Source organism: Anolis carolinensis, unplaced genomic scaffold, assembly GCF_035594765.1.
Source record: "Anolis carolinensis isolate JA03-04 unplaced genomic scaffold, rAnoCar3.1.pri scaffold_7, whole genome shotgun sequence".
Classification (NCBI taxonomy): domain Eukaryota; kingdom Metazoa; phylum Chordata; class Lepidosauria; order Squamata; family Dactyloidae; genus Anolis; species Anolis carolinensis.
In genome coordinates this window covers 23,578,295-23,601,532 of record NW_026943818.1, presented here as the reverse complement: position 1 = coordinate 23,601,532, position 23,238 = coordinate 23,578,295, and the positions used below count along the sequence as shown (strand labels likewise).

The following is a 23,238-nucleotide window of genomic DNA, read 5'->3' as shown; positions in this document are numbered from 1 at the left end:
AAATCAACAAGGATAATAATAATAATAATAATAATAATAATAATAATAATAATAATAATAATAATTTGAATCTTATACCCCGCCCCATCTCCCCGAAGGGACTCAGGGCGGCTTACATGGGGCCAAGCTCGAACAGAACAATATAAAAACAAAACAATAAATCACAAAATGATTCTTTTATTTACCATTTCACTACTTCTAGTCAAAAGAGCCGGGGTTTCTTCTTCCCCTTAAGCATACACACGCAAAAAACATTTTAAAGGGACCGACAAGAGTTGTGTTAAACAGACACGAGGCGGCACTTTTTTTCTCCTCCGTGCCATGCAAATTTTTAAAATATACAGAGAGCGAGAGCTAATGTAATGCTCCGGGTCTGGTTATTCCCATTTGTAAAACCATTTTTCCAAGTATGTATTTTCTGGGGGGGAAAGAGCAGAAGGCGGGGGAGGTGGGGGGGGGACCCGAGCCCCACAAAGGAGTATGAAATAAATTGCTTTAGCGAAGGTTAATAATATCCTGTCGCCGTGGTAAAAGACTCAATTACAAAACCTTCAGAAGCACTCCCAAGGAAGTCATCTGCCCGCAGTGACAGAGGCTTAAATGGGGGTTTGGGGGGGGGGGGGGGGATACAGAGGATGACTGAAGTGTTTCCCCAAAACAAGGGGTCTGGGATGGGGATGGGAAGACGGCAAAAGGGGAGAAAGAGAGGGACCGGGGCTTGGATCCTCAAGGTTATATAAAAGGAGATTGAGGGAGGGAGGGAAGGAGCAAGGCACTGGGAAACTATAAATCATCAAGACACACCATTCTCCATAATCTCAGCAGAGAATTATGGCCTAGGGAAACCAGCACTAATTTTAGTATCCGATTTATTATGCAGGAGGGAACAGGAATTAGACAAACCCTTCTCCGGGCTCCCAATCTAGATCACACTCCACGAAAAGTTTGGACCAAGACATCCTTTCGGCAGACTAAAGGAAAAGCTGGGTTGCCGTCAGTTTTCCGGGATGTGTGTGGCCATGTTCCAGAAGCATTCTCTCCTGACGTTTCGCCCCATCTATGGCAGGCATCCTCAGAGGTTGTGAGGTCTGTTGGAAACTAGACAAGTGTGGTGTATATATATATCTGTGGAAAGTCCAGGGTGGGAGAAAAAACTCTTGTCTGCTTGAGGCAAGTGTGAATGTTGCAATTATTTATTTACTGTATATACTCGAGTATAAGCCTAGTTTTTCAGCCCTTTTTTTAGGGCTGAAAAAGCTCCCCTTGGCTTATACTCGAGTAAGGATCCTGGCTGGCTTATGTTCGGGTCAGCTTATACTCAAGTATATAGGTAATCAGACTTAGACTGTCTTATCTTATTAAATTATTATTATTATCATCATAAATTACAATTTTATGTAAACATTCAAAAACATTTAACCTATTGATGCCTCAAATAATGTAATTTTATTAGTACACTAGAGTCTCACTTATCCAACATAAATGGGCCGGCAGAACGGTGGATAAGCGAATATGTTGGATAATAAGGAGGGATTAAGGAAAAGCCTATTAAACATCAAATTAAGTTATGATTTTACAAATTAAGCACCAAAACATCATTTTATACAACAAATTTGACAGAAAAAGTAGTTCAATACACAGTAATGCTATGTAGTAATTACTGTATTTATGAATTTAGCACCAAAATATCACGATATATTGAAAACATTGACTACAAAAATGTGTTGGATAATCCAGAACGTTGGATAAGCGAGTGTTGGATAAGTGAGACTCTACTGTATTTATTTACTGTATATACTCGAGTATAAGCCTAGTTTTTCAGCCCTTTTTTAGGGCTGAAAAAGCTCCCCTTGGCTTATACTCGAGTAAGGATCCTGGCTGGCTTATGTTCGGGTCGGCTTATACTCAAGTATATAGGTAATCAGACTTAGACCGTCTTATCTTATTAAAGTATCATTATCATAAATTACAATTTTATGTAAATATTCATACTGTATATAATGCTTATATTGTGCTATGGTAATAATTTTTTTTTCGTGTCAGGAGCAACTTGAGAAACTGCAAACCGCTTCTGGTGTGAGAGAATTGGTTGTCTGCAAGGACATTGCCTAGGGGAAGCCCGGATGTTTCGATGTTTTTACCATCCTTGTGGGAGGCTTCTCTCATGTCCCCGCATGGAGGTGGAGCTGATAGAGGGAGCTCATCCATGCTCTCCCCGGGTTGGATTTGAACCTGGCAGCCTTCAGGTTCTGCTAATAATTCAATATATTGTACGTACATATAACTTGTAAGCCGCCCTGAGTCCCCTTCGGGGTGAGAAGGGCGAGATATAAATGTCAAAAATAAGTAATAAATAATTGGAACATTCACACTTGCCTCCACCCTGGACCTTCCACAGATATATAAACCCCACCTGCCCAGTTTCCAACAGAACTCACAATTTCTGACGATGCCTGCCATAGATGTGGGCGAAACATCAGGAGAGAATGCTTCTGGGCCATGGCCAGGCAGCCAGTAAAACACACAGCAACCCAGGAATAAATAGACTTTGAAAACAAATACAACACAATATTATATTGGAAATAATAAAGGAAATAAATACAACACAATATTATATTAATAATAATATAATATAATAATATAAATTATATATTATATATTAAATGTAATATTACTAATAATATTACCATATAATGATATAGTACAATATAGTAATTTAATGCTTATATTGTGTTACTAGCTGTGCCCGGCCATGCGTTGCTGTGGCGAAGTATGGTGGTATGGGAAATATTGAGGAATTGGTGGTAGTTAAGGTAAAGGGTAAAGGTGTGGAGTCCAGATAACCCAGTGCAAAGCAGATAATATAAGATTATAAATGGGTTATATAGCTGTGTGGAAGGGCCTTGAGTCTACACTGCCATATAATCCAGTTAAAATCTGATAATCTGTATTTTTAGGCAGTGTGGAAGAGGCCTGTGAGGCCTAACTCTGCCTGTCCCCTGGGTGAGTGGGTTGCTAGGAGACCAAGTGGGCGGAGCTTAGCCTTCTAACTGGCAGCAATTGGATAAAAACAATTCTTCCTCTCCCTCTAATTAGGACTTTATTTTTCTTTTCTTTTGTTGTATCAACCTAGAGGCGTGGATGATGGGTTGTGTTGTCAATATTCGAGGTTGTGGGGTGTTTAGTTTTGTTGTTTTGGTGGTCGCCAGGATTCCATCACTCTTTTATATATATATAGATAGATGCTAATAATATATGTATGTACATTTGATTTGTAAGCCGCTCTGAGTCCCCTCCGGGATGAGAAGAGCGGGATATAAATGTAGTAAATACATAAATAATAAATAACAATACCACGAAATCTACTTTACAACATTAGCTGAGCCTGGGGCTTTCTATGCATGTTCTTTACATGTGCAGGTTTATATTCTGTATTCACTTTTGCTTAAATAGAGAAACTGAAAGAAAAGAGGTGGCCAAGATACATCCAACCGACTTTGATATTTGAAGAACAGAGTATGTTGTCATTTTTATTGCTATGTACTGTCTGACCTATGGCCATCCTAAGGCAAACTTATCACACTGTTTACTTTCAAGATTTAATTTTCTCAGGCTTTCCTTATCTTTGTGTGTGCTTGGGTTCAGGCAAGGCCTTCCCTTCCCGTCCCAGTCCATTTCCATTCAGTCTAAACCAAAATGGTTATAACAGGAAGCAGGTGCGACCCTACTGCTGGCTTTACTTTTTACAAAAGTGGGTGGAAAGACTCGAGAGCAGTTTGTGTGTGTGTGTGTGTGTGTGTGTGACACAGAGAGAAATACCCACAACAAAAGGAGAAGAGCTTGCACCTGCTAAACAGTTTTATGAACATTATGAAAGAGCAAAATGTGCTTTGATCTTTCCTGTGTAAAAAGAAGCGACTCCGGCCATCTCGTTCCCTGAAGGGACAGCAGGGAGAATGCGGTTTTTGTTTTGGTTTTTTTTTAACGGACAAAGAGAGAGCGAGAGAGAAAGACATTCCAGAGACAAACTTCGGTGTAAAATTGCAAAATACACTCTGCAGCTGGGCGATTAAGCAGGAAGCATTTACATGCACCGTCTTTCAAACCATTGTCACGCCAGCTCCAGGGTCGATTCCAGGCTTTTGAGTGTCCAGTGACCCCATCAAAATACAAGAATGATATCCTTGACAGTCTGTTTTGCAGGCTGGAAAGGCCTGAAAGAAGCTACTGGTATTCCCTCCTCCACATTCCTTCCCCAAAATGGCCTATAGTTGGTCTGATCGGAAAAGTATCCCTCACAGATATAGGAATCATTGTAATCTAAAGCAGCCTTTCTCAACTTCCTTGCCCTGAAAAAACCCTCGAAATAACTTTCAAATCAAGGAATATCTGCATGGAATCCAAAGCTGGAAATGAAAAGAGAAGCCTTTGCCTCTGTTTATGTCTGTGTGTCTCATTGTATTGTAACAAAGCCGGAAATGAAAGGAGAAGCCTTTGCCTCTGTTTGTGTGCCTCATTGTAGTCTAACAAAGCCAGAAATGAAAGGAGAAGCCTTTGCTTCTGTTTATGTTTGTGTATCTCATTGTATTGTAACAAAACCAGAAATGAAAGGAGAAGCCTTTGCCTCTGTTTATGTCTGTGTGTCTCATTGTATTGTAACAAAGCCAGAAATGAAAGAAGCCTTTGCCTTTGTTTGTGTGTCTCATTATATTGTAACAAAGCCGGAAATGAAAGGAGAAGCCTTTGCCTTTGTTTGTGTGTCTCATTGTATTGTAACAAGGCATTGAATGTTTGCCTGTATCTGTTTATACTGTAATCCACTCTGAGTCCCCATGGGGAGAAGGGAGGAATATACATAAAGTGTATTATTATTATTATTATTATTATTATTAAATCCCACTAGAGCATTGCAGCACACCAAAATACCTGGGAGTCGCTCTGGACCATGAGCTGACTTAGAATCATAGAGTTGGAAGAGACCTCATAGGGCGGAATATAAATACTGTAAATAAATAAATAAATACAGAGATACTCGAAGGAACACCACAGCAAGCAAGAGTCCAAAAGTGGCAGGCTAAAACCCGGAACCTCAAGCCATGGCTGATACTGAATGAGAGATTCCCTCCTGGGCACACAGAAGACTGGGTGACTTGGAAGGCGCTGAACAGACTGCGCTCTGGCACCACGAGATGCAGAGCTAACCTTACGAAATGGGGCCACAAAGTGGAGTCCACGACATGTGAGTGTGTAGAAGAGCAAACCACAGATCACTTACTGCAATGCGACCTGAGTCCTGCCACATGCACAATGGGGGACCTCCTTGCAGCGACAACAGTCTTTCATCAAAACCAATGGCAAACGAGGCATTTACAGGAGCTAAGCTATGCATTTCCACACGGAAAAGAAGAAGGCATCTGTTCTTGACAACGGGAATAAGGCCAGCCTGAAGTGACAGCCACTTCCCACTCTCTCTTGCCAAGGCACCACAACAGCTTCTAGCAGCAACTAGACGAGAGAGGCAGGCCGATCTTGAAGGATACACAGAGGGAAATATCAAGGAAAATTCAAGGGTGTCATTCAAGGTGAGAGGCTGAAACAAGAAAGGTTTGAAAGAGGAGGGAAACTGAAGGCACAGCATGGAGTCAGCCAGATAGTCAGAACATCACAGCTAGATTTCTGGCTGCGGTCTGCGTGTTGCATCTTATCTTGGTAGCCTGAAAAGAGCTTCACTCGGTTCCTGTCCACTTCCAGACACAATTCTAAGTGCTGCTGTTTTAAAACTTTGAAAACCCAATCCAGCTTGTACATCTAAAGGAACAACTGTTTCTGCATGATTTGTGGAAACAAATCATGAGTGGCCTTCTTAAACAACAGCACCTCCCCACAGCCGGATGTTGGAGATGAAAAGAGGGAAGCCTTGCCTCTGTTTATGTACTGTCTGTCTCTGTCAATAGTACAACGCCATTGAATGTGTGCCATATATGAACCTGTAATCCGCTCTGAGTCCCTTTGGGGAGATAGAGCAGAATATAAATAAAGTATATTATTATTATTATTATTATTATTATTATTATTATTATTATTATTATTTCCTTCTCAGGGTTTTCATATGCAAAATGAAAACCCCTGGGTTTGGAGAAATGTTGGAAGCCATTTGGTCCAACCGGAATCAACAGCACCTCCCCATGGACGAGTCGAGCATAGTCAAATGCCAGAGATGAAAAGAGGGAAGCCTTGCCTCTGTTTATGTACTGTCTGTCTCTGTCAATAGTACAACGCCATTGAATGTGTGCCATATATGAACCTGTAATCCGCTCTGAGTCCCCTTGGGGAGATAGAGCAGAATATAAATAAAGTATATTATTATTATTATTATTATTATTATTATTATTATTATTATTATTTCCTTCTTAGGGTTTTCATATGCAAAATGAAAACTGCTGGGTTTGGAGAAATGTTGGAAGCCATTTAGTCCAACCGGAAACAACAGCACCTCCTCATGTCCGAGTCAAGCACAGCCAAATGCCAGAGATGAAAAGATGGAAGCCTTGCCTCTGTTTATGTACTGTCTGTCTCTGTCAATTGTACAACGCCATTGCATGTGTGCCATATAAGTACCTGTAATCCGCTCTGAGTCCCCTCAGGGAGACAGAACAGAATGTAAATAAAATATATTATTATTATTATTATTGTATGACACAGCAAACAAGATAGATATGCTGGATTTCGTTTCACAAAATCACAAGTCGAACACTTCCCAAGTGTCTAGGACTGTGTGATGTATTTATTTTTATTATTATTATTATTATTATTATTATTATTATTATTATTATTATTATTATTATTATTTTATTATGACAGCAAACAAGATAGATATGCTGGATTTCGTATCACAAAATCACAAGTCGAACACTTCCCAAGTGTCTAGGACTGTGTGATGTATTTTCGGATGATGCACGCAGATCCTAGCAGGGTGGCCTTTTGCAGCTGACAGATCGTAATTTTGTCAATGTCTATTGTTTCCAAATGCCGGCTGAGATCTTTTGGCATGGCACCCAATGTGCCCATCACCACCGGGACCACCTGCACTGGTTTCTGCCAGAGTCTTTGAAGTTCAATCTTGAGGTTATAATAATAATAATAATAATAATAATAATCTTGAGAATATTATTATTATTATTATTATTATTATTATTATTATTATTATTATTATTTCCTTCTCAGGCTTTTCATATGCAAACTGAAAACCGCTGGGTTTGAAGAAATGTTGGAGGCCATTTAGTCCAACCGCACAATGCAAGGGCAGCACCCCTGACAGATGGCTGTCCAGCTACTTATTTAAACACCTCAACTGTAAGGGAGTCAACTACCTTTCAATGGCAGTCTTTACAACAGCTTGTACCATCAAGCTTATTTCTTCAAAGCTTTAATGAAAATCTGCTTCCTTGCTATTTCCACTCCTTGGTTCCATCCCAACCTTCTGGAGCCGCGGAGAATAAGTCTGCTCTGTCTTCTGTGTGACAGTCCTTCAGATCCTTGAAGACAGCTACAAAATCATAGGAAATATCAGCCATGGCAGACCGGCTTCTCTAAAAGACAGCTTGCCTGCCGCTACGGATCTTTGCTGCAACACACAATCACGGGAGAATGCAGGCATGCAAGAGTATCCCTGGCAGAGCACAGAGGCAATTCCTTGGCCAAAAAGCCCATGGATAGAAAGGTCTGAAAGACACTGCCTTAGAGCAGAATGATGCCTGTAAGCCCAATGACAACTCAAGCCATCACAAATCAGCAACAAATCAGAGTCCAGGGTTAGCACAGCAGAAAAATCCTGCTGATCAAAACGTTGGTAGTCCAAGCCCAGGTTGGGGTGAGCACCCACCGCTAGCCCCAGCTCACCTTCCCACTTAGCATGTCGAAAACAGAAATGCGAGTAGATAAATAGGTACTGTTTTTAGTGGGAAGGTAATAAAGGTGCCCTTAAAAACACTGATCAGGAGGAGAAGCTCCTTGGCATGGAAGATGAAACAACAGCACCCCCCCCTCCCCATAGTCAAAGTTGAGCACAACCTTCAAGATGCTGGAAATAAGATGGGAAAAACTGTCTTTATCTCTGTTTGTGTTGTCTGTCCTTGTTAATTGTGTAATCGGCATTGAATGTTTGCCATATGTGTGTGCTGTGAGCCGCTCTGAGTCCCCTTTGGGGTGAGAAGGGTGGGGAATAAATACTGTGAATATATATACACACACACATACAGTAGAGTCTCACTTATCCAAGCTAAATGGGCCGGCAGAAGCTTGGATAAGCGAATCAAATCATGATTCTCATCTTCTTCAATGTAAATGTGCTTATGTGTCCTTTTAATAATAATAGAGTAAAATAATACATGTAATAATAATAATAATAAATACAGGAAAATAATACAAGTTCAGTAGAGTCTCACTTATCCAAGCTAAACGGGCCGGCAGAAGCTTGGATAAGGGAATATCTTGGATAATAAGGAGGGATTAAGGAAAAGCCTATTAAACATCAAATTAGGTTATGATTTTATAAATTAAGCACCAAAACATCATGTTTTACAACAAATTTGACAGAAAAAGTAGTTCAATATGCAGTAATGTTATGTTGTAATTACTGTATTTACAAATTTAGCACCAAAATATCACAATATATTGAAAACACTGACTACAAAAATGGCTTGGATTATCTAGAAACTTGGATAAGTGAGACTCTACTGTATGTGTATATATATATAAATGTACTGTCCGTTTGTAGCACCGAGTAAACAAAAAACCCACTGGAGCAAAAGCCACCAAATTTGGCCACAATACACCTCCACTCAAAAAACCTAAACAAATAAACAGGAATGAATAGCCTTGCAGCTTCAATGCCTGGCTGCTTCTCATTACTTTATTTCCCATACCACCAGACTACGCCACAGCAACACGTGGCCGGGCACAGGTAGTAAATAATAAACAAGTACCACAAATTTAATAAAAATATGTTTCTATATGCAGCAGATTAAATGCAACAAACTAAAATTACAAGATACATACACGACTGTAACAACACACGATGAAAATTTTTATTTGTTGGTATCTGCTTTTGTGAGAGCATATTAACTAACCAGATAGCTGGAACTATGTGGGTCTTGTCAGAGACACTCCCCAAAGTAATAAAAGTGCTGCTGTTCAGTCAGTAACCATCTGATCATGGCCCTGGGGCATACCTTGTTCCAAAACAAAGAAAGAAATAAATGCCTCAACTTTGAGCAATGGCAAAAATAAAAGAAGTAGTACTGATTGCATATTCTATTCCTATTAAAGTAAAGGTTTCCCCTTGACATTAAGTCTAGTTGAGTCTGACTCTGGGGGTTGGTGCTCATCTCCATTTCTAAGCCAAAGAGCAGGCGTTGTCCGTAGACACCTCCAAGGTCATGTGGCCGGCATGACTGCATGGAGCACCGTGACCTTCCCGCTGAAGTGGTACCTATTGATCTACTCACATTTGCATGTTTTTGAACTGCTAGGTTGGCAGAAACGGTGGCTAACAATGGGAGGTCACCACGGATTCGAACCACTGATCCTCCAATCAGCAAGTTCTTCAACTTAGCGGTTTCTTCTATTCCTTCTGTTCCTATTGAGTTTCACAAAAACAATCTAACCACCAGGGTCAGTCAAGTCTTTGTTTAGCCGGTACTACTTGGTTTTATTGTTCTACTGTTCTTTTGATTTTGTTTACTGTAGTGTATATTTTTTATTATTGTATTGTTTACTGCGTTATGATTTGTTGTTTTATTTATATTTTGTTATATTGTATTGTTCTGGGCATGGCCCCCTGTAAGCTGCCCCGAGTCCCCGTTGGGGAGATGGTGGCGGGGTATAAAGTTTATTATTATTATTATTATTATTATTATTATTATTATTATTATTACACCACCTGACATCTGTCAGGAAGTAGCAGCCTGTAATGAAAGGACCAAGGCATGGACATCTCTGACCCATCCTCTGTTTGGATATCAGCCAGCAAGCCAACACCTTAAATCAAGAAACAGCTTCCTAAGATCCACAAAGATTCTCACAAGGAAAACATCAGCAAGAGAGAGTCCAAAAGTGGCAGAACCTCAATCCGTGGCTGAGACTGGATGAGAAACTCCCTCCTGGGCAGACAGAAGATTGGGTGACTTGGAAGGTGCTGAACAGACCACGGGATGCAATGCTAACCTTAAGAAATGGGGCTACAAAGTGGAGTGTGGAGAAGAGCAAACCACAGACCACTTACTACAATGCAACCTGAGCCCTACCACATGCACAACGGAGGACCTTCTCCTGGCCCCATGTAAGCCGCCCCGAGTCCCTTCGGGGAGATGGGGCGGGGTATAAGAATAAAATTATTATTATTATTATTATTATTATTATTATTATTATTATTATTATTATTATATTATTCTCACAGTGACACCAGAGGCACTCCAAGTGGCCAGTTTCTGCTCAAAGGAAATCCAGTATAAAGCCAAGTTTTTAACTTTGTGTTTTTGAATACATTATAACTGTATCCTCAATTCGCTTCTGACACGAGAAATAAATAAATAACTATGGTGTTAGTCCTCAAAAAGACTGGAAGACCGGGGGGGGGGGGGGGGGATGAAACACATATACCGTGTTTCCCCGAAAATAAGACAGTGTCTTATATTATTTTTTGCTCCCAAAGATGTGCTAGGTCTTATTTTCAGGGGATGTCTTATTTTTCCATGAAAAAGAATTCACATTTATTGTTGAACAAAAAAAATGAACATTTATTATATACGGTACAGTAGTTGTCATCACAAACCAACATAACCAAACCAGACAAACTGTGACTCCTGTCAAGAATTTCTTGTTACTACCATTATTTCCATGTACAACTGGTATGTACATTTATTAATCCTGCATGCTCTGGTGTTTTGTTTGGCGGGGCACCGGGCATGCTTCCAAACAAAAACTTTGCTAGGTCTTACTTTCGGGGGAGGCCTTATATTTAGCAATTCAGCAAAACCTCTGCTAGGTCTTATTTTTTGGGGATGTTTTATTTTCAGGGAAACAGGGTAGTCAGGCCTGTAGCATCCCGCTTTTCCTTTGTACCAGGATGATAGTCCATGCACTCGCTTTAGCGAAAGACTGGCTGCAACGGGATTGACAGCAAAGGTTTGCAAACTCATTTCATAATGACCTCCCGAGTCAAGAAAAATAGCACACTATTTAGGCATCATAAAGGCGCAAAGACAGCTTGCCTGGCAGCATTGACTTGTCATCCTTGCCCAAGGGCAGACAGAATTCCTAACAGAGAAAAGTGCATTTTAAAGACTTATAGGAGGAAGGCTGAGTATGGGGAGAGGGAGAAAGAGAAAAGCACAGAACAATGGGTTACTCAATATGTTTTCTACACTGTCAATCTAGATCAATGGCTCTCAGCCTGTGGTCCACAAGAACTAAAATATTGTCTGCAGCCTCACTGTTACTACTACTACTACAACATTTTTTGCTTGGTGTCTTCGTTCCTGTGATTACCTGGGGTGCCGAGTCTGAAAATTGAGTCTGATAGACCACATCAGCTCTAGATTATTATTTTCTATGGGCAAGCAGATGGCAACTACTGGGTGGCATATGTTCTGTCTCAGAAACTAGAGCTGATGTGGTCTTTCCAATGCAATTTTCTGAATCAGCATCCCAATAACCAAACCAGATCTAAAATTGACTAAAATTTTCTGTGGGCGAGCAGATGGCAACTACTGGGTGGCATATGTTCTGTCTCAGAAACTAGAGCTGATGTGGTCTATCCAATGCAATTTTCTGAATCAGCATCCCAATAACCAAACCAGATCTAAAGTTGACTAAATTTTTCTGTGGGCAAGTAGATGGTGACTACTGGATGGCATATGTTCTGTCTCAAAAACTAGAGCTGATGTGGTCTTTCCAATGCAATTTTCTGAATCAGCATCCCAATAACCAAACCAGATCTAAAATTGACTAAAATTTTCTGTGGGCAAGCAGATGGCAACTACTGGGTGGCATATGTTCTGTCTCGGAAACTAGAGCTGATGTGGTCTTTCCAATGCAATTTTCTGAATCAGCATCCCAATAACCAAACCAGATCTAAAATTGACTAAAATTTTCTGTGGGCAAGCAGATGGCAACTACTGGATGGCATATGTTCTGTCTCAGAAACTAGAGCTGATGTGGTCTGTCCAATGCAATTTTCTGAATCAGCATCCCAATAACCAAACCAGATCTAAAGTTGACTAAAATTTTCTGTGGGCAAGCAGATGGCAACTACTGGATGGCATATGTTCTGTCTCAGAAACTACAGAAACTATTCAGTGAGATACCTCACAACCTCTGAGGATGCCTGCCATCTGACATGTTAAAAAAAAACCATAGCACTACATGTACAACTATGCTTGCCATAGATGTGGGCGAAACGTCAGGAGAAAATACTTCCTGTATAAGCCAGCAACAGAGACAATGAAATTTTGGACTTGTGAAACAGTAGGAGTTGGTTGGTCCTGGTGAAGGTGGCACAAAATAAGGGTAGAGGGGGAAAACGTATAACAATAATAACAATAATAATAATAATAAATAAAACATGTATAAGTAGATAAAAGGGTGTAGTAGAGAGATATGTAGTAAAGTTGTAATGGAAAAGTCTAAAACTGATAAGAAATATGCCTAAAGATGTTTTGATTTTGATTTTTCTTTATTGTTGGATTGTATACAATATGATATGTCTAAGATACTGTAAAACGAGGAAAGAATGTATACAGTAGAGTCTCACTTATCCAACATAAACGGGCTGGCAGAACGTTGGATAAGCAAATATGTTGGATAATAAGGAGGGATTAAGGAAAAGCCTATTAAACATCAAATTAGGTTATGATTTTACAAATTAAGCACCAAAACATCATGTTTAACAACAAATTTGACAGAAAAAGTAGTTCAATACACAGTAATGCTATGTAGTAATTACTGTATTTACGAATTTAGCACCAAAATATCATGATGTATTGAAAACATTGACTACAAAAATGTGTTGGATAATCCAGAATGTTGGATAAGCGACTGTTGGATAAGTGAGACACTACTGTACTTATACATTTTGAATTATAAATTAATAATAATATTAATAATAAAACATGTATAAGTAGATAAAAGGTGTGTAGTAGAGAGATATGTAGTAAAGTTGTAATGGAAAAGTTAAAAAACTGATAATATGTTTAAAGATGTTCTTGATTTTTTTTACTGTCAGATTGTATACAATATGATATGTTTAAGATATTGTAAAATGAGGAAAATGTAAACTTGTACATTTTGATTGATAAATTAATGGGCCCGGGCTGTGGTGCAGGCGGGAGAGCAAGCCAGCTGCAATTAACTGCAATGAATCACTCTGACCAGGAGGTCATGAGTTCGAGGCCGCTCGGAGCCTATGTTTGTTTGTTTTTGTTCTATGTTAAAAGGCATTGAATGTTTGCCTATATGTGTAATGTGATCCGCCCTGAGTCCCCTTCGGGGTGAGAAGGGCGGAATATAAATGCTGTAAATAAATAAATAAATAAATAAATAATTTTAAAAAATAAAAATAAAATAAAATAAAATACTTCTGGAATATGGCCATACAGCCCGGAAAACACACAACTCTGTGATTCTGGCCATGAAAGCCTTCAACAACACATTCCTTTAGTTTATTTGATGTGTATCTGTAACCTTGTTGAATACTTTTTTCTATTCACTTTGTAGTACAGTAGAGTCTCACTTATCCAACATAAACGGGCCAGCAGAACGTTGGATAAGCGAATATGTTGGATAATAAGGAGAGATTAAGGAGAAGCCTATTAAACATCAAAATAGGTTATGATTTTACAAATTAAGCACCATAACATCATGTTAAACAACAAATTTGACAGAAAAAGTAGTTCAATATGCAGTCATGTTATGTTGTAATTACTGTATTTATGAATTTAGCACCAAAATATCACGATGTATTGAAAACATTGACTACAAAAATGCCTTGGATAATCCAGAAGCTTGGATGAGACTCTACTGTATATGGCTGAGAAAAAAATATATGAAGGCAGGGAATAGTCTGAGCAGTCACCAACTCTTGCACATATCAAATGTTTACACACAACCAGACCATAAACAAATTTCCAAAGTCTCTTTCCCACCGCTCCCATTCATCCAATGCACGATCACATCTCTTGCCCTGAAAACACCACCCTAATGAAAGACTGGAAGCCTGTACAAGGCACTGCAATTAAAAAGAAGGGGGGGGGGAGGGAGAGCACAACACATAATTGCATTTCCCTTCAGAGAAGCTCTATCTAAGGCACATGCTGTGTTACACTATTTCCAGCAACTTGGCTAAAAATAAGCCCAGTAGTTTCTCAGTAATTCCGATTCTCAGCATACATACCTACCAGGGGGTGTGGGGAGGGCGAGGAGGAATCAGACAAGGCAACAGGCCAAAAAATAACGGGTGCTGGGGGTGGGCGAAGAATCTATTATCATTAACTGGGTTGTCACTGGCAGTGACAAATAAATGAATTTGATGGTTTTCGATCAGTCATTAGCAGACCTACCCCAAGGCTGATAACGGCTGAGTGCTTAGGAGACAGAGATGCTTGGAAAGTTGGGAGGTGGAGAGAAGCACGGAAGAGCATCCCTCCCCCTTCGGCTCCTTGTTCTGATTTCTTCTGTCTGACACCACAGCATTAACAAGATCCCCGTGAAGCCATTCCTCTTGAAACACTTGGAAATATCCATACTCGTTTTTGGAGAAGGGAGAAATCCATGCAGAAAGAAAGTAAGAAAAACAAGAATATCTGCCCAATATACCGTATATACTCGAGCATAGGTCGGGTTTTTCAGCCCTTTTTTAGGGCTAAAAAAGCCCCCTCAGCTTATACTCGGGTGAGGGCCCTGGTTGGCTTATACCCTGTTTCCCCTAAAATAAGACATCCCCAGAAAATAAGACCTAGTAGAGGTTTTGCTGAAATGCTAAATATAAGGCCTCCCCCGAAAGTAAGACCTAGCAAAATTTTTGTTTGGAAGCATGCTCGCCGAACAGAACACCAGAGCATGCAAGATTGGTAAATGTACGTACCGTAGTGTTGTGCATGGAATTAATAGTAGTAACAAGAAATTCTTGATAGGATTCACAGTTTGTCTGGTTATGCTGGTTTGTGATGACAACTAATGTTCAGTATATAATAAATGTTCATTTTTTTGTTCAACAATTAATGTGAATTCTTCTTCATGGAAAAATAAGACATCCCCTGAAAATAAGACCTAGAGCATCTTTGGGAGCAAAAATTAATATAAGACACTGTCTTATTTTCGGGGAAACACAGTATTCAGGTCGGCTTATACTCAAATATATATGGTACATTTATTATTTTTCTCTATTACTATTGGTATTATTACATTTATTACTTTCACTTCCCAAGTTATTCTCTTACTAATCTGTGGCACTTTGTCACCTACCTCAGGTTTGAAATTTATACAGTGCACTTTATTCAGTCTATTTTTAACTTGTTTTAATTATGTTATTAAGTCTGCTATTTTACCTGTATATGTAAATGTCTGTTTTTATAATTACACATGTCTTTGTACATTTGATGTGTTTTATATTGTCACTGTTTTTATCTGGGTTCGACCCTTGTAAACCACCCCAAGTCCCTTCGGGGAGATGGAGGCGGGGTATAAATAAATTATTATTATTATTTTACTCTATTATTATTGTTCACATGTTCACACATGCAGCCCATCGAAGCCATTTATCCAGCTCCAACAGCACAAAGGCAGAAGGGGGTTGGCTAAATGGCCCAAGGGGTCTCTTCCAACTCTCTATTATTATTATTATTATTATTATTATTATTACTATTATTATTAAGATTGAGGCTGGGAGGCAATCTGTCAGGGGTCCTTGGCTTGTGCTTTTGGTGCACAAAGGCAGAAAGGGGTTGGGCTAAATTTATTATTATTATTATTATTATTATTATTATTATTATTATTATTATTGCTAGCCACCTGGCCAACTATAGTCCAGACCTCCAACAGTCTGAGGGATCGTGAACTGACCCTCAGTTTTAAAAGTTTGGGGACCCCTGGTCTAGGGAATGTGCCATTAGAGCTAGAAGTCCCAGGACTCACTGAAAGGCATGATTTCAGCATGACTTTTAAAGTTAAAAAAATAAAATAAACAAATAGGGATGAGAAAAAGGATGGAAAAACAAAAACAAGAACAGATCTCACAACCTCTGAGGATGCCTTGCTTGCAGTTGACCTATGCAGCTCGAAAGACAGTTGCATCTTTCGAGTAGAAAATTTAGGTACTGCTTTATGCGGGGAGGCTAATTTAACTAGTTTACGACATGATAAAAATTTCCAGCAGCATGCGGAAGAATGAGGAAGTACTCAATCAAGGATGCCGTGTCACAATTGCCAGCAACCTACTACAACCTTGTCTAGTGCTCCTGATAGCATTAGCATAATAATATTATTAGCATAATATTATATTGTATATACATATAATATTGATAATAATATTATAATGTAATAAAATATAATAATAATAATACACTATTATAATTGTATAGTAAAGGTATATTATATGTATATATTTTATATGTATGTATATTATATATTAATGTAATATAACTAATAGTATTGCAATATAGTGGTATAGTACAATATTGTAATATATCATGCTAATATTGTGCTATGTTAATAATATAATTTACTGTATGTACATATAACTTGTAAGCCACCCTGAGTACCCTTCGGGATGAGAAGGGGGGATATAAATGTCATTAATAATAATTATTATTATTATTATTGACGCAACGACATTGTATGACACAGCAAACAAGATAGATATGCTGATACGAAATCCAGCATATCTATCTTGTTTGCTGTGTCATACAATATCACTGTGTCAATAGTAATAATAATAATAATAATAATAATAATAACAAGTGGACGATGGAGAGGCAGCTTCCTCTGTGGCCAGAATCGAGCATATCCTCATGAAGCCGGAAGCTAGAAAATGTTAAATTGCCTCTGTGTCTGCCTATATATGTCGGTATGTCTAATGGCATGAATATTTGCCATGTCTATGTGCATTGTGATGCGCCCCGAGTCCCCTTTGAGGTGAGAAAGAAGGGTGGAATATAAATACTGTAAATAAATAATAAATGAATGAATGAGATGAGCTTAATCTCTTAACACAGGAAGGCAAAGATTGGTCTCTTTTCTGCAAATGCTGCAAACTAGAATGGCTGTAGATGTGGGCAAAATTTCAGGAGATAATGCTTCTGGAACACGGCCATACCGGGGGGGGGGGGGGGGGGGACGACGACTCACAGCAACCCCAAAAGCAAGGTAATGTGAAATAAATACTTCTAGACTTTAAAAAAGCAAAGAAAGCAGCCCCATGCTAAGAGACAAGAGAGCCAATCTCAAAAATCTGGCAGCAATCTTAATGCCGAGTTTTGTTTTTGGAGGTAAACTCCAGACAAAAGCTCTTTTGAACATGACTGACATGTCCTTGCAAGCAAACTAATGCATTACAAACAAGGCAAAGGGGGAAGGGAAAGGAACAGGTCACTTATCCAAGCAAACTTAAGCCTCTTTGTTTCAGCCCTCTCAGAAGAACCCAGATATTCCAATACCGGCCAGAGGATCCTTTAACTCTATAGTTTGCAAGCAAGAGCACTCTGCAGAAAGTTTTGCACAGGGGGAGACAGGGAGCAGCATTTCTTTGTGTGTGTGTCCTTCCCTTTCATTAATACAAAAAAAAGAGAAGAATCCAACCTCAGACAGACAAACAAGGGCTTTGCATTTGCATCTATCAGTCCTTCTCAAGGAGCCCCTTGTGCCGGCAGGACTGCTGAATAAAAGGTTGGCAGTAGAAATCTGGGGAGTGGGGTGAGCTCCCGTCTGTCAGCTCCAGCTTCCCCATGCGGGAACATGAGAGAAGCCTCCCATAGTAAAACATCCAGGAGTCCCCTGGGCAACGTCCTTGCAGACAGCCAATCCTCTCACACCGGAATCGACTTGCAGTGACTTGACATGAAGAGCTTAGTAACATCACAAGGAGCCCGGTGGCGCAATGAGTTGAACCGGGGAGCGGGGTGAGCTCCCATCCGTCAGCTCCAGTTTTCCCCACTGCGCCACCGGAGGCTCCTAGTGTTGTGCAAAAACGCACTAAATCGGTGGGACCACCAATACCAAACACACGGCATCAACCGATAATATGTCAATTGTTTCCAACTATAAGAGCCCAGGAAGCTTGATTCAAACAAAGATTCAACTTCAGAACTGCAGATTCAATACAAATTATATTTTTTTAGAAAAGAAAGGCAGATTGGTTTAAATTCTCAGATATGTTAGATGACAAGAAGATATGGGCCGCCCCAACCCCAGAGGAATACAAGTGCTTTATCGAATCATAACATTTTTAGCAAACTTGTAATTACAGTAGAGTCGCACTTATCCAAGTTAAACGGGCCAGCAGAACCTTGGATAAGTGAATATCTTGGATAATAAGGAGGGATTAAGGAAAAGCCTATTAAACATCAAATTAGGTTATGATTTTACAAATTAAGCACCAAAACATCATGTTATACAACAAATTTGACAGAAAAAGTAGTTCAGTAGGCAGAAATGTTATGTTGTAATTACTGTATTTACGAATTTAGCACCAAAATATCATGATATATTGAAAACAAAATATCATGATATATTGACTACACAAATGGCTTGGATAATCCAGAAACTTGGATATGCGAGGCTTGGATAAGTGAGACTCTACTGTATTAAGAGCTCAGGAAGCTTGATTCAAACAAAGTTTCAACTTCAGAACGGCAGATTCAATACAAATTATATATTTTTTTAAAAAAGAAAGGCAGATTGGTCTAAATTCTCAGATATGTTAGATGACAAGATGATATTGCTCGCCCCAACACCAGAGGAATACAAGTGCTTTATCGAAACATAACATTTTTAGTAAACTTGTAATTAGATATAATAATAATATAACTTTATTTATATACCGCCCTATCTCCTTGAGCGGACTCGGGCAGTTTCGAACACGGCAAAACGTTCAATTGCCGGAAAGCAACCTTACAACAAATTAAATATAGTAAACACTTATTTTCTAAAATGTAGCATACTGCGGGCATTTGGGGAGGGGGGGGAATTCATCCCTTCCAAATCATAGGAGTTCTGGATTGGTGAGTTAAAGTGGTACCAAACTGCATTAATTCCACAGTGTATGAGCAAGCTTGGGCCCTCCCTCCGTCCAGATGTTTTGGACTCCAACTCCCACAATTCAACCGCTTAAGAGGCCATCCACACAGCACAATGACACCTTGACACCGAAGCTCCCTGCCTTTAACTTCTCAGGGAGTCCATGGGATGGAGTCACGCCAGGGAAAGCAGGATCACAGCGCTATAAAGGTTGCCATGCGGACGCCCTGTGGCAACAAGCATCCCGCCCTCTCCCTTTCTCTCTCCTTGAAACCAGCAAAGGGTACCCGAGGTAGGGCATGGAGCAAGAAGAAAGACTCCTCCTGCGCTACTCACATAATTGTTATTTTAATAACAGAGGAAAAGGGGGAACAACTCCTCCAACCAGACGCTCAATCACACAGACAACTCAGACACTGAAATGCAACACGGCCTGAGCTCTGCGAGTGCAGCATTTTTCCGAATGAAGCAGAGTGTTTGAGGATCGGGACATCCGTAGGGAGACAAAGGTGCTCATTTATAAAGCCACTGTCCTCCCAACCCTGTTCTGCAACTGCGAAACGTGGTCTACAGACTGGAGCGATTCCATCAGCGTTGCCTCCTAAAAATTCTGCCAATCTCTTGGGAAGATAGGCAGACAAATGTCAGCGTGTGCTGGAAGAAGCAAAGACCACCAGCACTGAAGTGATGCTTCTACGGTGTCAATTCCACTGGACTGGCCACGTTGTCCGAATGCCCGATCACCGTCTCACAAAGCAGTTAATCTACTCTCAACTCAAGAACGGAAAACGGAAAGTCGGCGAACAAGAAAAGAGATTGAAAGATGGGCCTAAAGCCAACCTTAAAAACTGTGGGATAGACACTGAGAACTGTGAAGCCCTGGCCCTTGAGCACACTAACTGGAGGTCAGCTGTGACTAGCAGTGCTGTGGAGTTTGAAGAGGCACGAATGGAGGGCGAAAGGGAAAAATGTGCAAAGAGCCTGACCAGGACCGCCTTGCACCTGGAAACCAATGTCCTCATTGTGGGAGAACATGCGGATCAAGAATAGGTCTCTTCAGCCACCTACGGACACACCCCCAAGACACCAGAATGGGAGGACCATCATCCTCGGCCTAAGTAAGTAAGGTTATGGGAGAGACAAGGTCTCGACTCGCCGGTGGTTCCCAGTTTCTGAAGACATCCAAACAGTCCGGCCTCGGCTGACCCCCAAGCAGATTTCCCCAACCTGGAAAGCGGCAATGAGACACTCCCGCCCCCCGCAATCCACCATTAAAAAAGCATTATTGATCCTTCTTTCTTACCTTAGGCTGAGCCCGTCGGGGAAATGCAACTTTAGGGTCAATCTGTGTTGGAGGAAAGAAAAACGGAAAGCAACATGATTTGTGCATTTTCCTGTGCAAGGCAAAGAAAAAAGGTAAACAAACAAAGCCCAAAAGATTACACTGCTTGATTAATCCCTCATTTCTCAGGTACCAAGAATCTTGCAAAATAAAACCAAAAAAAGGCAGGTAATGAATGGAGTGGTTGAAAAAGTGGGCAGACATGTATGGAGCAATCCTATGTATGTACTAGCTGTGCCCGGCTATGCATTGCTGTGGTGTACAGGAATCCTTTGTTGGCCAGGTGGAATCGCAGTGAATAGCCTTGCAGCCTCAAAGCCTGGCCATTTTCTTCTTATGGGAATCCTTGTTTGGTGAGTTGGAATGCAACAGAATAGGCTTGCTGCTTGGAAGCCTGGGTACTTGCGTTCTAGGGGAATGTTTTTTTGGGCTGCTAGAATTGCAATGAATAGCCTCGCTGCTTCAAAGCCTGGCTGCTTCCTATCTAGGGGAACCTTTGGTTGGTCAGCTTAAATAGTACAAAGTAGTATCACTGCTTTAAAGCCTGGCTGCCTTCTACCAAGGTTAATCCTTTGTTGGTCTGGTTGAATTGCACTGAATAGTCTTGCAGTTAAAATGCCTGGCTGTGTTATACCTAGGGGAATCCTTGTTTGGCCAGCTTGAATTGCACTGAATAGTCTTGCAGCTTAAAAGCCTGGTCACTTTCTACATGCAGGCATGGTGTTTTTGTTTGTTTGTTTGTTTGTTTTTAATGGTCACTCCTTGGAAAGTGATTAGCTTTGTGGCCAAATTTGGTGTGATTTGGCCCAGGGGTTTTGTTGTTAACTTGATCCTAATTATGCACATTACATTTATATATATACTAGCTGTGCCCGGCCACGCGTTGCTGTGGCAAAGTGGTGGTGGTATTGGTTTAAAATTGTTGCGTAATTTTTATTTGACGTTATTTGCATTTTTAAATTAATTTTATGGTAAGTTATATTTTTATTTATTATATTTTATTATTTTCTTGTATTATTTTTAGTTATTTTCTGTTATTATAGTATTTTATTGTATCAATTTTTTAGGGTTTTTTTATTATTTTTTATTGGGTTGCTAGGAGACCAAGTTGGAGGAGCCTAGCCTTCTAACTGGCAGCAATTGGATAAAAGCAATTATTCCTCTCTCTCTAATTAGGACTTTATTTTTCTTTTCTTTTTGTTGTATCAACCTAGATGATGGGTTGTGTTGTCAAATTTCGAGGTTGGGGGGCCTGTAGTTTTGTTGTTTTGTGGGTCGCCGTGATGCCATCACTCTTTTATATATATAGAAGATAGAATACTTATGTGTGTATATGGATTGAGCAGAACTCGGAGTTCTCCTATGTTAATCTGACCAATATATCCTGGATGCCAGATGCCATTTTTCACATTTTGCAAATTGCTGAGATTATCAAATACGGACATTTTGGAAAGCAAGGTTGCAATCCACAAACACTTTTTTTTTTCATTTTTTTGGCCTGCACGCACAATGTCCAGGCTGTGCGTATTTATTTTCTTTCGGGCTGTTAATGCCTCCACGGTTTAAGAGAGGTATGTCACAAAAATATACAACCCAGGAACGGCTAGTTTTAACTGAATTTCAACTCAAATGCCAGCCAGAAAAGCATTTTTCCCCTTTTCCTGTATCTGCAGTTCCAATTTAGCATTTCACAGCCATCCAAGAAGAACGACGGTGTGAAAATACTTTGAAACTTCTCAACATATAAGAACACAAGGCATCTAAGTGCTATCTTTCTACACAACACTGGGTTTTATTATATATAGATAGATTATTATTAAAGGTATGTCTCAAGTAAATGGTTACAGGACAGCAGCCTTAAAAATGATCAACAACAATAACTTCAACTACTAACACTCATTGCAAACTACTTGCAGAGTCTGAGAAATTAATTTGTTTAGTCTAAGACTCCAGAGGAGCCCAGCCAGCACAGCCAGGATAGAGAGTTGTGGGACTTGTAGTCCATAAAGCAGGCATGGGCAAACTTCAGCCCTCCAGGTGTTTTGGACTTCAAGTCCCACAATTCCTAACTGCCTACTAGGAGTCTGAAACACCTGGAGGGCTGAAGTTTGCCCATGCCTGCCATAAAGTAGGAGTCCTTTGAGAAGATAGGGTGGTATATAAAGTATTATTATTAATATTATTATTATTATTTCCAAGAACTGATAGTGGCCTTGCCTAGATATATAACTTCTGTCTGAATCCAGAGATGGGCCTTAAATAAACTGAAAGGTTTTGGTGTGTGACAAAAAAATAATGTTCACGCTGCATTCATTGCACGTGTGCCCCTTCACAGACACATCCCGTCATTACTGCAACCCATTTTCGGTATTTTTTAAAAACTAACAACCATATATCCGAGAAATGAGTGATTATATGCCATGTTATAACAGTTCAGGAAATTTACACAAACCTTCATCTAGAAAGCTAACCCTTTCAGAGAGATTAACATTATCTACATAGATACTCAGCACCGTCTAGATACTTTTTCTACCAGAGAAATAGCAACAGGTATAGATTTTCCATTGTGATTTCCACCATTGAAGGAACAGAGGTGAGCAACAGCAAAC

General features: G+C 39.9%; 1 protein-coding gene across 28 annotated transcripts in view; it reads right to left on the bottom strand.

Annotated features, from left to right (window-relative positions):
• msi2 (musashi RNA binding protein 2) overlaps positions 1-23,238 on the bottom strand; it is a 604,855-nt gene that overhangs the window by 569,587 nt on the left and 12,030 nt on the right. For all 28 annotated transcript variants that reach the window (XM_062960125.1, XM_062960128.1, XM_062960149.1 and 25 more), the window contains one exon: positions 20,591-20,632. In XM_062960125.1, the coding sequence (XP_062816195.1) occupies positions 20,591-20,632 (42 nt within the window). The remainder of the gene's footprint in view (positions 1-20,590; positions 20,633-23,238) is intronic.